This window comes from the organism of the source record quoted next, unplaced genomic scaffold (assembly GCF_019419815.1).
Source record: "Pyrus x bretschneideri cultivar Hongxiangsu unplaced genomic scaffold, Pyrus_bretschneideri_v1 Contig29, whole genome shotgun sequence".
Taxonomy (NCBI): domain Eukaryota; kingdom Viridiplantae; phylum Streptophyta; class Magnoliopsida; order Rosales; family Rosaceae; genus Pyrus; species Pyrus x bretschneideri.
Genome location: NW_025999601.1, coordinates 5,209,833 through 5,224,633, shown reverse-complemented (window position 1 = coordinate 5,224,633; position 14,801 = coordinate 5,209,833). Strand labels below are relative to the sequence as shown.

Genomic DNA, 14,801 nt, shown 5'->3' with positions numbered 1-14,801 from the left:
GTATGCGATCTCGAAGCATGTATAAACAAGTTTGACGGTTGGATTGTTGAAATTAGTTATGTAGGATACTTATCCCGTCAAAACAATAAATTCACTAACACTTAAGAGTTTATTCATACTTTCATCATTTTGATGGGATACGCGTTGATGTTATACTTAATGAAAGTATAAATAAACTTTAAGCGTTAGTGAATCTTATCATTTTGATGACTTGGAATAAATATATTAATTATTTATATATTTTTTGGGTTAATTAGACTATGTTTCAATTAGTAAGAGATAAAAATAAAAAAAGCTGGTTAATTTTTTTCTTTGGGTTAAACATTAGGTAGGAAATGGATGGATATAGGTTGCAAAATTTCCCAAACATTAGGTGGGAAATAGATGAAACTCTTGAAATATTAGGCGGGAAATTAATTATTATAATTTTTTTATGTTTTTGGTATTTTTAAATTACTTGATATTTTTATTTTTAATGTGTTTTATGATTTTTAATCTCAATCTTTGCCTATAATATATTATAAAAATAAATAAATAAATAAAACTTAAATTTTAAAATTTATATAAAATAATAATAGAATAATAATTAATAAACAATATATACATATTCATTATATCTATTGCATTTTATAGTAAGTTTTTTTTTAGTAGTTTAAAAAATTAAAATCATCAAAATAGCATTTTTCTTATCGTGTCGAAACAGGTTACCCGCGTGTCACTTTCGTGTAAACCTGTTAAGGACCCGTTATTAACGGGTTATTATCGTGTGACCCAATAATGACCCGATTAGTTATCGTGTTGACCCGAAACCCGTTATTTTCGTGTCGTTTACGTGTCGTGTTAACGGGTCGTGTAATAAATTGCCAGGTCTATTCGTGAGTTTCTCAACTTATTTGTATCAAAGTTTCAGATTTTTATGACAAACTTTTAATTGCGGTGGAGAAATAAAGGACCAGCATTTGAAGTTGTCAAAGTGACGTTTTAAGCTTATTTAGGCTGTTTGGCATCCATGATGGTGTTTTGTGGCAATGGGCCATTTTGCAAATATGCTACGGACAACTCAAGCTTTAAAAATAGACTTCTTGGGCTTACTTTGGAGGTGTTTTAAGCTATGAAAGTGGCAGATCTGTTAATTGGGCAGATTCTCCACACTAGTGTAGGAGTGTGTTTCTCCGAGTCTATCTTAAGTTATTTTGTTTCCTAGTTTTTAGAAGACCTTTTCTAGGGAGAATTTATTTAGTATAAATAAGGCCTAGCCAGCCATTGTGATTCTCTACGCATTACTATGCAAAATTCGACTAGGGTTTCGACTAGGGTTTTGACGATTGTTACTTTGATACAAGGTGTTTTCCTTCTTTTACTTCTTAATGATATTTCTTGTTTTTTAATTATGAGTATGCGTAACTAACTTTCTTTTGCTCAACAAGGCCACGGGGCTTAGCAAGAATATGTAATTTATTTTCCATTTACTTATGATATTATGCATGCATGTTTTGAATTATTAATCATCGTGTTGAAAGTATCTATTTGTCTTAAGGCTTACTACCACTAGGATGTTTAGAAAAGTAGTTTGATGCAATTTTGGTCGAAATGTTCCCTGAAATTGGTATGGCTTCTTGTGGTTAATAATTGTAAGTTCACTTAGGACGAATATCACGCCTTAAGGATTGCATATTTTTTCGAAGGGTTTTCATAAAGTTTAATGAGTCTTTCATGTTCAGAATTAATCCGAACGTCCAGACAGGTTGCATGTTTGATATACTATCTAGATTGGAGGTCCATGTAGAACACACTTTAGGAAACCTAACCTTCAAAATATGCATGGTAATCCATAAGTAATTAAGATAACTACTTATGACACAGCTTGTCCCCAATCAAGGCATGATGGCTGTCACGTGAGGGTGACGTAGCCATGTACGCTGTGCGGAAGTGAATGTGATATGAAAATACGGATAAATAAAAACTTGCTAACTAATTACACTAGACTAACATATCAGTGTGAGTGAAAATCTTTAGAGTAAAGGACACATATAATCAGAGCGTAGGTATCAGAATGCAGTCCAGAAGTTTAATTACTAATTATACATATCATAAAAGAAACCCTACACTAGTGAATGTCTATCAGAACTACCGTGAAGTCCTCGTGAGCTACCGATACGAACTTCTATCTAGAACCTGGAAGGGCGTAAAACAGAAAGTGTGAGTGGGCAAAAGCAAAACTTTCAAAACCAATTATCTTTTCAAATGTAATAACCTCTCACTGTAAAACCCTTATAAGTTTCCCAAAAAATAATACTGTAAACATATATGAAAACTATACTCAAGAATAACCAAATCATGTATATGCCATGACAATCATCTCAACCATGAATAAGTAAGCTAGGTGACTTGCACTAATATAAAGTGACATATCAGTTGGAGTCACCTAACGTGACATGTACGGCTGAATCTATAACTCAACAATCAAATCAAATCCTGCACATGAGTTGGAACCACCTATGTGGTTTGTACAATAGGTTAGGTGTAAATAAGTACACTCAAGTGCTATGATCACGTGAAGGCTGTGCAAAGTATCGCAAGTCACCTACGAGTCAGAACCACCTAATGTGGTCTGTACGACAAGTTGGCACCTACCTTGGATCCAAGGTGAGTGTATGGTGTGGGAGGTGGACAATCACGTGAAGGCTAGGCCCTACCCTTGGGCGGAGCACTAACACCACCGGGGTGTAGGATATAAATCACTGAAAGCAGCTTATCATAATCATACACACTACCATCACAACCATCGCTATATACTCACTTGAAGCTTACATGAGCGTCCACAACATCGAGCAGCAAAATGCACAGCTAGATTAAAGCATATTCTAATATGTAATGCATACGACATGGCATTTAAAATGTAAAAACCATTTAAATAGTTTCTGGGAAACATAAGGCATATATATGTATATATGTATATATATAGATATGTGTGTGTGTGTGTGTGTGTGTGTGTATAAATATATATATATATATATATATAACCCAAAAGCCCACTCACTGGTATATAGCCGGGTCGTAACCCCCAAGTCTCGCTTGGCTGTGCATGTCCTCTGGAAATGTCTGACCTATATGTGAAACAACTATTTTAATATTATTTTTAAGCACATAACCATCACTATGAAATAACTTCTCATACGTTGCTCAATTGTGGTGTTTGAATATACTATCGTGGCCTACTCAACACCCCGAGCATCCTCATATTTTTAGAATAATTTTTCAACATCTCACACGCCCCTACGCGCCAGCCAAGGCACGGCCATATGCGCTGGCCACACACGGTCACGTGCCTAGCACGTTGACGATAACCCTAACGCAGTTAGGGAATATGCTGTTAAATAATAGGATATTCTGTTAAATATATCTGACGCCGTTAAGAGTATTCTATCAAAGTTGATAGAATATGCTCTGTCTTCTCCGATGGTTCATCGGATTCCGTCGCCGGCCGCCGTCTGCGTCGCTGGAAACTGGAAAATTCTTAATCCTTAATATCTTCTTTGTTTTTCAACCAAATTTCATGAAAATTATACCAAAATGAAGCTCTAAACGAGTAGAACATGTTCTTACCTATTTAGAGGCATTAAACTAACGGTATATGGTCAAAAAATTATTCGATAGTCTGGCCAAATCTGCAACTCGATAATCCCAAGTGTCCCAACATCAAAACTGCTTTAAAATTGTTCCAAAGTAGTGGAGCAAGAATAGCACCTTATTAAGTCCCAAAACTAGCTAAAACCTTCGCGATCACGTCGGAGAAAATTACAACTTTCGTCAGAGCTTATAGAGTCTCGGGTTTTCGAAGTCAAACCACTTAACAAAAGGTATCACCGTGTTCTAGGGTTTGAGAAGAGTAAGAATCTGGAAACACCAAGTTCAATCCGTAGAGTTTTGGTTTAGTTTGAGGATGAATGCTCTCAGTTGTACGGACAGGGAAGAAAATTCGAGAAAGAGAGAAAGGATATAGGTTGCACGTGTGCGTGTGTGTGTGGCCGCGGGTTGGCCATATTAAAATGGCCTCAACCCCTAATTGGGCTGCATGCTTTGGATTCATGCAATTAAACCTAACCCAATTCCTTTATTCCTTTACAACATCTCCACTACGTACCCGACTCGGCCCTAATTTGCATCCACATTCTTGTAACGTTGAATACCACTTACTCACATCGATGGAAAAATGATTGAAGACTATATACATACATCCACGTCACAAGGCTCACAAGGGAAAAATAATCATTTTAGTGCACTCGAGGATAAAATATATTATAATAACATACCACATCGCCCAAGGGAGTGGATCCTGTAAGCCTTATATGTATATTCCCATCTCTACCTAGCACGAGGCCTTTTGGGAACTCACTGGCTTCAGATTCCATCGGAACTCCGAAGTTAAGTGAGTTCGCACGAAAGCAATCCCAGAATGGGTGACCCACTTGGAAGTTCTCATGTGAGTTCCTAGAAACAAAACCATGAGGGTGTGGTCGTGGCCCAAAGCGGACAATATCGTGCTACGGTGGAGTCGAGCTTGGGATGTGGTGGGGGCCCGGGCAGGGATGTGACAATTTGGTATCAGAGCCAATCCCTAGTCGAAGTGTGCTGACGAGGACGTCGGGCTCTTAAGGGGGATGGATTTTAACATCCCACATTGCCTAGGGGAATGAATCTTGTAAGCCTTATATGTATATTCCCATCTCTACCTAGCACGAGCCATTTTGTGAACTCACTGGCTTTGGATTCCATCAGAACTCCAAAGTTAAGCGAGTTTGCGCGAGAGCAATCCTAGGATGAGTGACCTATTGGAAAGTTCTCGTGTGAGTTCCCAGAAACAAAACCGTGAGGGCATGGTCGAGGCCCAAAGCAGACAATATCGTGCTACGGTGGAGTCGAGCTGGGAATGTGGTGGGGGTCCGGGCGAGGATGTGACAACTTAGGACTGTTAAGGTGACAGTGGAACCTAATGTCTTTTAAATTGATTTTCAAAACCGTTTTCTTTTAGTTTATTTTTCCTATTACCGATTTCTTTAAATTGTTTTTAAAATTCGTAATATTGTTCCGAGTCATAAAATAAAGTTAATCTTCTCTAAACTCTGTTTTATACTACTATTTAAGAACTAGTTTTAAATATAAATTGTTTTCAATAATCTTTGTGGAGAACGACTTTGCTAGAGCAAGCTTTTTAAAATTCGTTTGTATTATTTTAAGCCATAAAATTAATCTTCTCTAAACTATGTTTTAAATATTTATTTAAGAATTAGTTTTACAAATAAACTGTTTTCAATAATTCTTGTGGAGAAGGACCTTAGAGCCGACTATACTATGATAACATTATTTCTCTTGCAAGCATTTTTGATGTTTTTAACTCTTTTTGACTTCTAACGCAACAAGTACCTTGATGATACTTATGAATCAGGTTTTTCATACTTTTATTGGTCTCTTTGTTGTAGCTTATTTGGACGATATTTTAATCTATAGCAAGACCAAAGAAGAAGGTCTAATAGATTTGAGGAAAGTTTTGAGCGTGTTGAAGAAAATAAGTTGTATATGAATCTGAAAAATGCATTTTTGTACAAATAAATTGCTATTTCTGGGATTTGTGGTTGCTGAGAAAGGAATCAAGTGGATGATGAGAAAGACCAAGGCCACCTGAGAATGTACTTCTGAGTTTAGTTTCTGTTGTAAATTTAAAAGAGCTTACTTCTCTCTCCAGCTTAAACATGCATGTATATATTGAACACAAACGATCGGTGAGTCTTAGTTTTGAGTTTAGTTAATTTTTCTCACTTAGTCAACGGCTTTCTATGTTAAGCCAACTGACATTTTAAATGTTATTTTCTCTCGAAAGTTTTAGATTTTCTTCTTCCACGGTTAATTCTTGATCATTTTAACTGCAGCATGTCATTGAAAGTGTTCATTGTTTTTAATTTGCAGTGAAATCGAATGTGATAGCGGAATTGATTAAACAGAAAATAGGCACAAATTAAAGTGTAAATAGTTCTTCAATGCTTTGTTCTTGTCTCAATGGTTGTGTCAACTGCCTGTTTTTCTTACAGTTAGTTGTATCTAATCGATAGGTTAGACATCGGTGGCGTGTTGATTAAGTTACAGGTCTTGGGTGAAAAATATGCTTGAAAAAGTTGCCAAACTGTGCTGATGCGGACAGTCGATTTTCATGGAGGTGAGGGGAGTCACCCTAACACAGTTTGATCAAGATCGACTCTTCGAGAATGAGGCCACTGTACACAGATGACCGATTAAATGTTGTTGCTTTTCAAAGATTGATTTGTATATTTCTTATGTTGTTACAAGAGAGTGAGAACACTCTTATAGAGAAACACAACACGGGGATACACTGGAGAAACAAACACCAACCCTAAGTACCTGCCCTAGTTCCGAGAGAAGCAAAAGAAGAATAAAATAAGGAAAGAAGGTAAGGGACAAGACAAGGTATGGAAGACACAAGAGTAGGGTTAAGACCATCACTTTAGCCCATAACTTAGCTAAAGTGAGGATGCCAACCCCTACTTGAGATCCTTACACAATACTTTGGAAAGCAAAATGTCCACTCCATGAATTAAGGAGTTAACAACATGTCACTAAGAGATCAAACTCAGACATGCATGAATCCGTGCCCTAAAGTACAAGTGACAACTTCCAATACTCCCCCTCAAGCTGGATCCAGAAGATTGATGGATCCAAGCTTGGACAGGAGACGCTGAAACTAATGAGAAGGCAAGGGCTTTGTGAGAACATCAGCCAGTTGATCAGAGCTTCTGGTGTAGTGTGTCCGAATTACTTGAGCTTGCACTTGCTCCCGAATGTAATGACAATCAACTTCAATGTGCTTCGTTCGTTCGTGAAACACTGGATTGGAAGCTATATGCATGGCATCTTGGTTGTCACAGAATAGAGACATAGGAAGAGTTGCAGAAAAACCTAAGTCGCTTAGAAGACTCTTAAGCCAGATTAATTCACAAGCTGTTGAGGCCATTGCACGATACTCAGCTTCTGCACTTGATCTGGCAATGACAGTTTGCTTTTTACTCTTCCAGGTGACCAGGTTTCCACCAACAAAGGTGCAATAACCACTAGTAGATTTGCGATCAATAGCATTGCCTGCCCAATCTGCGTCACAGTACCCCATGATATGAGTGTGATCATTCTTTGTCATGAGAATACCACGTCCCACAGATCCTTTCAAGTAACGTAAGATCCTCTTTACAAGATTCAAATGATCGACGGAATGATTGTGCATGAATTAGTTGACAATGCTCACTGCATATGAGATATCGGGTCTGGTGATAGTTAGGTAGATTAGCTTACCAACAAGCCTCTGGTATGAACTGATATTGGAGAGGGGAGTTCCGCCCATTGTAAGTTTGAGCTTGCTGTCGAGAGAGGTGGTGGCAGGCTTTGACTCACTCATGTTAGCATCATTGAGAAGATCCATGACATATTTTCGTTGATTGAGAAATAGACCCTTGTGAGAGGATGCCATTTCAATCCCAAGAAAATATTTTAACACCCCAAGATCTTTGATCGCAAACTTTTGTTGTAGTGACTGTTTGAGTTTGAAGATCTCAGAAGCATTGTCACCAGTGATTATTAAATCGTCCACATAAATCAGCACAACTAACTTTCCACCAGCTCTAGTACGTACGAACAATGATGAATCTGCTCCACTTCTTTTGAAACCAGTACTGTGAAGAACTGAGCTTAGTTTAGCATACCAAGCACGAGGGGATTGCTTCAGTCCATAAATGGACTCATGCAACTTACACACCAGATCAGGGACCTGACTTTGAGGATGGCCAGGGGGCAATCACATGTAAACTTCTTCTTCGAGATCATCGTGAAGAAAGGCGTTTTTCACGTCCATTTGATACATAGTCCAACCTTTATTGACAGCAACAGACAACAACACCCTTACTGAGTTCATTTTTGCAACTGGCGCGAATGTTTCTTTATAGTCCACTTCAAATGTTTGAGTGAACCCTCGAGCCACTAACCTGGCTTTATGCCTCTCGATTGAGCCATCTGCATGAAATTTTATCTTATAGATCCACTTGCAACCCACTGCCTTTTTTCCTTTTGGAAGTTTGGTGATGCTCCAGGTGTTGTGCTGGTCTAGAGCATTGAGTTCATCTCTCATTGCTTCCTGCCACACTGCCTGATGGTTAGCCTCATGGAAACTTTGAGGCTCCCTGTAACTGGAGATGTTGTTAAGAAAGACTGCATACGAGGGGGTCACTTTTTGATATGACACATAACTTGACATTGGATGCTTTGGTTTGTATATATCAAAATCGTGAAACCTGGTGGGAGGCTGCCTATCACGCCGGGGATTGCGTCGGGGTGCTGGGAGAGAAGGCTCACTCTCGTGCAACCCTTCTGCAACATTTGGAAGGTTGTCTTGGTTTTCACTGTCTTCATCTTGTATGAACTCATCTGGTTGAGGGTCTTGAAGATCAGTGTCTGTGTTGTCATGACCGAGACTGAGTTCTTCGTGGTGTAAATCCTCAGATCCAATTCTTGGTAATGGAAACAGGTCCAGGGTGCCATTCCCTTGGTCTATGTTTTCACTTGGTTTAAAAAAAGGATTAGTCTCATGGAATCTAACATCTTTGGACACAATCACTTTCCTTAGTTGGGGATTATAGCACTTATATCCCTTTTGAGTGGATGAATAACCAAGAAAGAGACATTTAGCAGCTCTGGGATCCAATTTGTCTTGGTGTTGAGACTGAACATGCACAAAACAGATGCAACCAAACACTTTTAGATGTGAGACATCAATTTTTCTTCCTTTCAGGACCTCTAGGGGGGACTTGTGTTCCAAGACTCGACTAGGTAACATATTGATGATGTATGCAGCTGTCATAACACCTTGTGACCAATACCTCTTAGGTACATGCATTTGCAGCATCAGTGCTCTTGTTTTCTCAAGAAGATCTCGGTTTTTACGTTTGGCTACCCCATTTTGTTGAGGGGTTCCAACGCAACTCGTTTGATGCATGATGCCATGAGCACTTAAATAATGTTTCATGATATGGGACATGTATTCGGTGCCATTGTCAGATCGCAAGGTTTGTATTTGAGATAAGAAGTGGTTTTTTACAAGGTTATGAAAATCTTTAAATACCTCTATAACCTCACTCTTAGACTTTAGTAAGTACAACCAAGTAACCCGAGAGAAGTCATCCACAAAAATCACAAAAAACTTGTAACCATCAAACGATTCACTAGTTGGTCCCCATACATCGGAATGAACATGTTCAAAACACTTACTTGTTCTAGAAAGAGAAGATTTAGAGGATAATCTAGTGTCTTTAGACAAGTGACAGGTTTCACAAATCATATCATCCTTTCCTAAATTTGGAAACAAAGTTGACAAAATGGGAGAGGAAGGATGTGCTAAACGTTGATGCCACAACCAAGCATCACGAGTGGATTCGAACTTGGTTTGAAGACCTTTGGGATTGCTTTTTGACAGGTAATAGAGACCGTCTAAGTAAAACCCTTCCCCAATCGTCCTTTTGGTGACACAGTCCTGAAAAATCACATTGTGAGGAGAAAAAATGGCTAAACAATTCAAGGTATTTGTGATCCTTCCCACAGATAGAAGTTTAAATGGAAAGGAAGGGACATACAAAGCTACAGACTCGAGTTCATCTGACATCAACTTGATTTTTTCTTTTCCTAAAACCTTTACTTGGTTTCCATCTGCTATTGAGACTTGAGACGGTTTTGTCAATCTTTCAAATTTTTGAGAATTAGACACAAGGTTGGTCATATGATCTGTGGCACCCGAATCTATAACCCAAAAATCATGCAACATATTTAACTTTAGTGCAGTTTTAAAGGCTTTCATAATACCTGGCATGTCTTCTTGGGGCACAGGATTTGTGTCTGTCAAAAAACCTGTGAACTTGCCAAGCATTGCTGTTGATGTTCCTTCTTCCATGTCCTTGGTACTGTCTCTTTGATCACCTCCTTTCTTGCCTTGTAGAAATGACAGGAACTCATTCATGAGTTCTGTCGGGTTGGCTGTGAAATTCTTGAATGAATCTGCCTTATTGGAGATGGAGGTGGATGCAGAATTAGCTCGATGTGGAGTACGATTCACCCTTGGTACATTCTTCATGTAGTCTGGCTTTAATTCTGGATGTAAAATCCAGCATGTGTCCCTAACATGACCTGTGTTATTGCAGTGTTGACACTTTAGGTGAGGGTGTTTTCCTTTGTACCTTCTTTCGTTAGTTACATATGCCCTAGACTCCGGGACATTTGGCATAGTACTTATGTTCATGACTTTCCTCCTTACTTCCTCACGTTGAATCGTTGCACACACGCTTGGAAAGGAAGGTAGTTCTGTGTTCATGAGTATGTGACATCGCAGATCTTCATATGTTGAGTCAAGACTGGACAAGAGTTGGAAGATCTTGTCTTCTTCTGCCCTCTTTCGTAGCAACGCTGCATCTGTCGTATGAGGTCGATATGTTTCCAACTTGTTCCACATGGTCTTCATACTTCCCAAGAGTTGCACGAATGGCTTCCCATCTTGTTGTAACTCGGAGATGTCTTTTTTTAATTGGAAGACCCGAGCAGCATTATTTTGGCTGCCATACATCTCCCTGACTGCTTCCCATAGTTGATAAGAAGATTCTGAGTAGCTGAAAATTTCAGCTAACTTTCTCTCCATGGAATTTAAGAGCCATGACATCACAAGTTGATCTTTGCTCAGCCAAGATTCATAGTTTGACGAGGAAGCATCAGGAACTTTGATGCTTCCATTTATGAACCCTAACTTGGACCTACCACCCAGCGCCAATGACACTGCTCTCAACCATGGCAAGTAATTGAACTCATTCAATACGACTGAGCTTAACCTTTGATTTGGGTTGACATCCACTTCATGCATATTAACGGAGGAAATTTCCGGGGAGCTATCCGCCGTTGAAGCTGCCGGATTTTCTTGTGACATTTTTGAGGTTGAAGAATTTTGGAAAGCAGTATAGCAGGAGCAGGTTAAAGTTCCTGCTCTGATACCATGTTGATTTTCAAAGATTGATTTGTATATTTCTTATGTTGTTACAAGAGAGTGAGAACACTCTTATAGAGAAACACAACACGGGGATACACTGGAGAAACAAACACCAACCCTAAGTACCTGCCCTAGTTCCGAGAGAAGCAAAAGAAGAATAAAATAAGGAAAGAAGGTAAGGGACAAGACAAGGTATGGAAGACACAAGAGTAGGGTTAAGACCATCACTTTAGCCCATCACTTAGCTAAAGTGAGGATGCCAACCCATACTTGAGATCCTTACACAATACTTTGGAAAGCAAAATGTCCACTCCATGAATTAAGGAGTTGACAACATGTCACTAAGAGATCAAACTCAGACATGCATGAATCCGTGCCCTAAAGTACAAGTGACAACTTCCAATAAATGTCAACTTTGCAAGCTCTGGTTTCTGAATTATCTGTCTGAAGTTTGCTTGATTTCAATGTCAACCGAGAGACATTTTCGCCCATTGTGAAATGCGACTTCAAAATTTTGATCGTCGAATGTGAATGATAATGATGCATCCAAGCTTTAGAGCAGTGCTATGATCAATCTCCACGTGCAAGAGCGATTTCCGACAATTGTTCAATGTTGAGTCCACATTCTGTCAATGGTCAGAAATCATCCACACGCACGTACGAACTGACCTTAGCAAAATGCCTTAGCGATACAGTAACTGTGCTTAACGGAGCTTGGTTAAACCACAATTTACTAGCTTGATTACCAAGGTTATCAGTGAAAAAGATGTTACTTGACAAAAAATGACGTGCTCTACTGATGAGATGGATGAACAATTTTCTTGGCTGCTAAGGCAGTCACCTGGTTAACACAATTTTCGTACCGTGAAGAGAACGACGAGCTGTACAGTTTTTTTAGTAGTTTGCGAATGTGACTTGAAAGGGATGATACATGTTAATGTGGTCTCTTTTGAAAACAATTGGGATGTTTGGATTGATATTAACAAACCTAAATTGGTACTAATTAAGTTTAAACTGTTTCTGTCGCCATTGAAAATGACAAGTTCGATACGAATTTATTCCTCCCACCCTTTACGGTAAATATATTATCGTATGAAAAAACTTTAAATTGTTCATTTCGAATTGAAAACAAAATTAAAGTCAGAAGGCTTAGAAAAGTTAGGATATCCTATGAAGTTTTGAGAATATTTTCAGAGGATATTCTATGTAATCATTCCTTTTCTAAAAGAAAGAAACTTTCTTCTTCCAATAACAACAAATCTAATGTACATTGCTTGCTTTAAAAGAATTAACCATTTACACAATCAACACTTTTGGACATTTTAAGAATAATATTTAACACACTATGAAACAAGTTTGGGTATACTAGGTTTGTAACGAGGATGTTCTTCTCCGAGCAAAAGCGCCCTCAGAATCGCCTCACTTAAACCGGCATAATGCACAATCAAATGTCCGCCATCGGGAACTTCGTGATACTGAATCCACGGCAGCTTACTTGAAATGAATCTCTGAAGTTGAAACGGCACAACCTTATCTTCGTAACCTTGCCAAATGTGAACAGACCGCTGGTTTTGTGGGAATGGGTTACTGAGATCCATTGGATCGAAATCCCAAGGGGTGAAAGCCAATTTGAAGTCACGATGCAGAGTATTGAAAACCACTCGTCGCCGTAGATTCTCCTGTAGGTGTGCATACATAAACATTGTTACAGTAATCGCGAGACAGAAACGATTAATATGAAAATTCGGTTCATGGGGAAGCAGCCTTGACTACATAACACCATGGACCCAACGTTCTGACTTGGTTTTACCTGAGTCAGCATTGGGAAGCCTGGTATTATTTTGAGGACATCCATGTCTTTGCTGTTGAAGAATACCGGGTTTCTTTCCATGACAGACGTTGAGGGGAGCCATTTCCGAGTTACCCACCACCGCAGTAGTCCTGGGGCAAATTCTGCAAACAAGAGGCCCCAATGGATGAGTTTTCTCCGATAATCATCCTTTATCAGTTTCTTGGGAAGAGAAGGCCATTGGTAATTGACAACTGGAACTACTAAGGCCACACCTGCGAGCCTACACAAGCAAATGTGATATAAGAAATGTGAAGAGAAACTATTCGAATTGAATGAAGCAGAAAGTCATGAACCTTGAATCCAAAACCGAGCGTATTTACCTCTGTGGTATATGTTTGATGCAACTCCAGGTGGAATATGATCCCATTGAGACTCCAATGACATAAAACTTCGAGCCTAGCTCTAACTGATCGGCTAGTTGTTCGATGTCAAGGGCTTCACTCTTGACCGAACGCTTTGGATTTGGATCACTTTCTCCATAACCTGCCCGGTCGTAGAGCAGGAAATATATCCCCAATTCATCAATTAATTCCTGGAAACTGAACCACTGTGAAAACTCAATCCATCTTCACAGTATTATTTTAAACTGATGCATCGGAACTATATAATCGAAATCAAGAACTTTTCTTGTAAAACAAGTGTATATATACACATATGAATGATCAATGTTTCAATTCGTTGACTTATGAAGATATAAATTTTCAGAACAAATGTTTACCAACCTCAAAAATTAAATTTTTAACTTTCACACTTAATCAAGATTCACAATTTTCCGATACGAGCAATACTATCAAACCGAGAAGCCTGGTGAAGGCGGAATACTCTTAGCCAACTGAGTTACAAGCATGGTTAAGAAAAGAGAGATTGAAAGAGAGTAGTTACTTGGGGAGCCAGGAAACTCATTTCCTTGGAGCTTCCAAAGCCATGAACCATGATGATCTTGTAGTTTGCCTTGTTCTTGGGGACCCCACTTTCTCTGTAGGCCAGATGCCTTCCATCTGCAAGCTTGATTCTTGGTGAAGCTCCAGCAACTTCTTCTGCTTCTTCAGCCACAGCACTTGTTTTTGAATTCTTTCCTGAAAAAACATAACCAAAAATGGAAGATTGGATCTAATTAATTTCAAATTTCATTTCTTGGACCCAAAAATTCAATTGAAAAAAAAAAAAAAAAATTTAAAAACTCACCTGGCATGATTTTCTCTGTTGGGTTTCTGGGATTTCAAAAGGTTAAGAGATTGGTGGGTTTTTACTATACCTGGATATACTTTTGAATGTTCCGCGGATAGGGGAATCTGTATCCTATTATAATTGTATTTCTATATGTACCCTACCAATTTGCTATCTACACCTTCTACGTATATTTTTCCCATTGAATTTCCCATTTTACCCCTCATCGCCCTCTCTCTCTAATTTTCCATTTTTCTACCTCTCCCACCGTACTCCGTTGTCACGACCGACGAAAACCGCTCTAACTCCGGCGACCACAGCCACGATTTTGGTGACACATTGACTGATACCAACTATCCCTTCGTTGCGAGGAAATGGCGGTTGGACTGTGTGTTAGAGTAGAATCATCATCTCTGTATTCTCATTTTTTATGAAGATTTATTGTGTACGTAGTTTTTATTGTATTTAATTTAGGAACCACTTATGGATTTTGTCTAACCCTATACATTGTAAACATCTCCTCAAGTCCCTAACCCCAATCAGCCTCTCTTGACTTAACAAGAACGACACGTTATGAGTTACATCACTAGTGTTATTTTTGAACCCAATCCAAGAGGCAACCAATCGCCTCTTGCTATAGTGCTGAATTTGAATATCGTTTTCTTGCTTATGCTTGTGCGTAGACTGCTTAGCTTTGTTTACTCC

At 38.8% G+C, this 14,801-nt stretch overlaps 1 protein-coding gene across 3 annotated transcripts; it reads right to left on the bottom strand.

Moving 5' to 3' along the window:
- Positions 1-12,294: 12,294 nt before the first annotated feature.
- LOC103935660 lies at positions 12,295-14,258 on the bottom strand. Of its 3 annotated transcripts, none has more exons than XM_048588896.1 (5): positions 14,115-14,258; positions 13,812-14,005; positions 13,250-13,476; positions 12,888-13,149; positions 12,295-12,756 (listed from the first exon to the last, which is right to left on the bottom strand). In XM_048588896.1, exons 1-5 carry the CDS (start codon positions 14,119-14,121, stop codon positions 12,421-12,423), a joined length of 1,026 nt encoding a protein of 341 aa, XP_048444853.1. In that variant the 5' UTR covers positions 14,122-14,258; the 3' UTR covers positions 12,295-12,420. The 3 variants fall into 3 exon arrangements, with proteins under 3 accessions (XP_048444853.1, XP_009343737.1, XP_048444854.1); XM_009345462.3 differs by having other exon boundaries at positions 13,250-13,461; XM_048588897.1 differs by lacking the exon at positions 14,115-14,258 and having other exon boundaries at positions 13,250-13,468; positions 13,812-13,953.
- Between the last annotated feature and the right edge of the window lie 543 nt (positions 14,259-14,801).

Bases quoted from the DNA above. Each gene is read 5' to 3' on its own strand.
- LOC103935660 (XM_048588896.1), bottom strand. The intron at 13,477-13,811 runs GTAACTACTCTC...GAGTTTTCACAG, and splicing joins TGAGTTTCCTGGCTCCCCAA to TGGTTCAGTTTCCAGGAATT. The intron at 12,757-12,887 runs GTAAAACCAAGT...GCACACCTACAG, and splicing joins GCTTCCCAATGCTGACTCAG to GAGAATCTACGGCGACGAGT.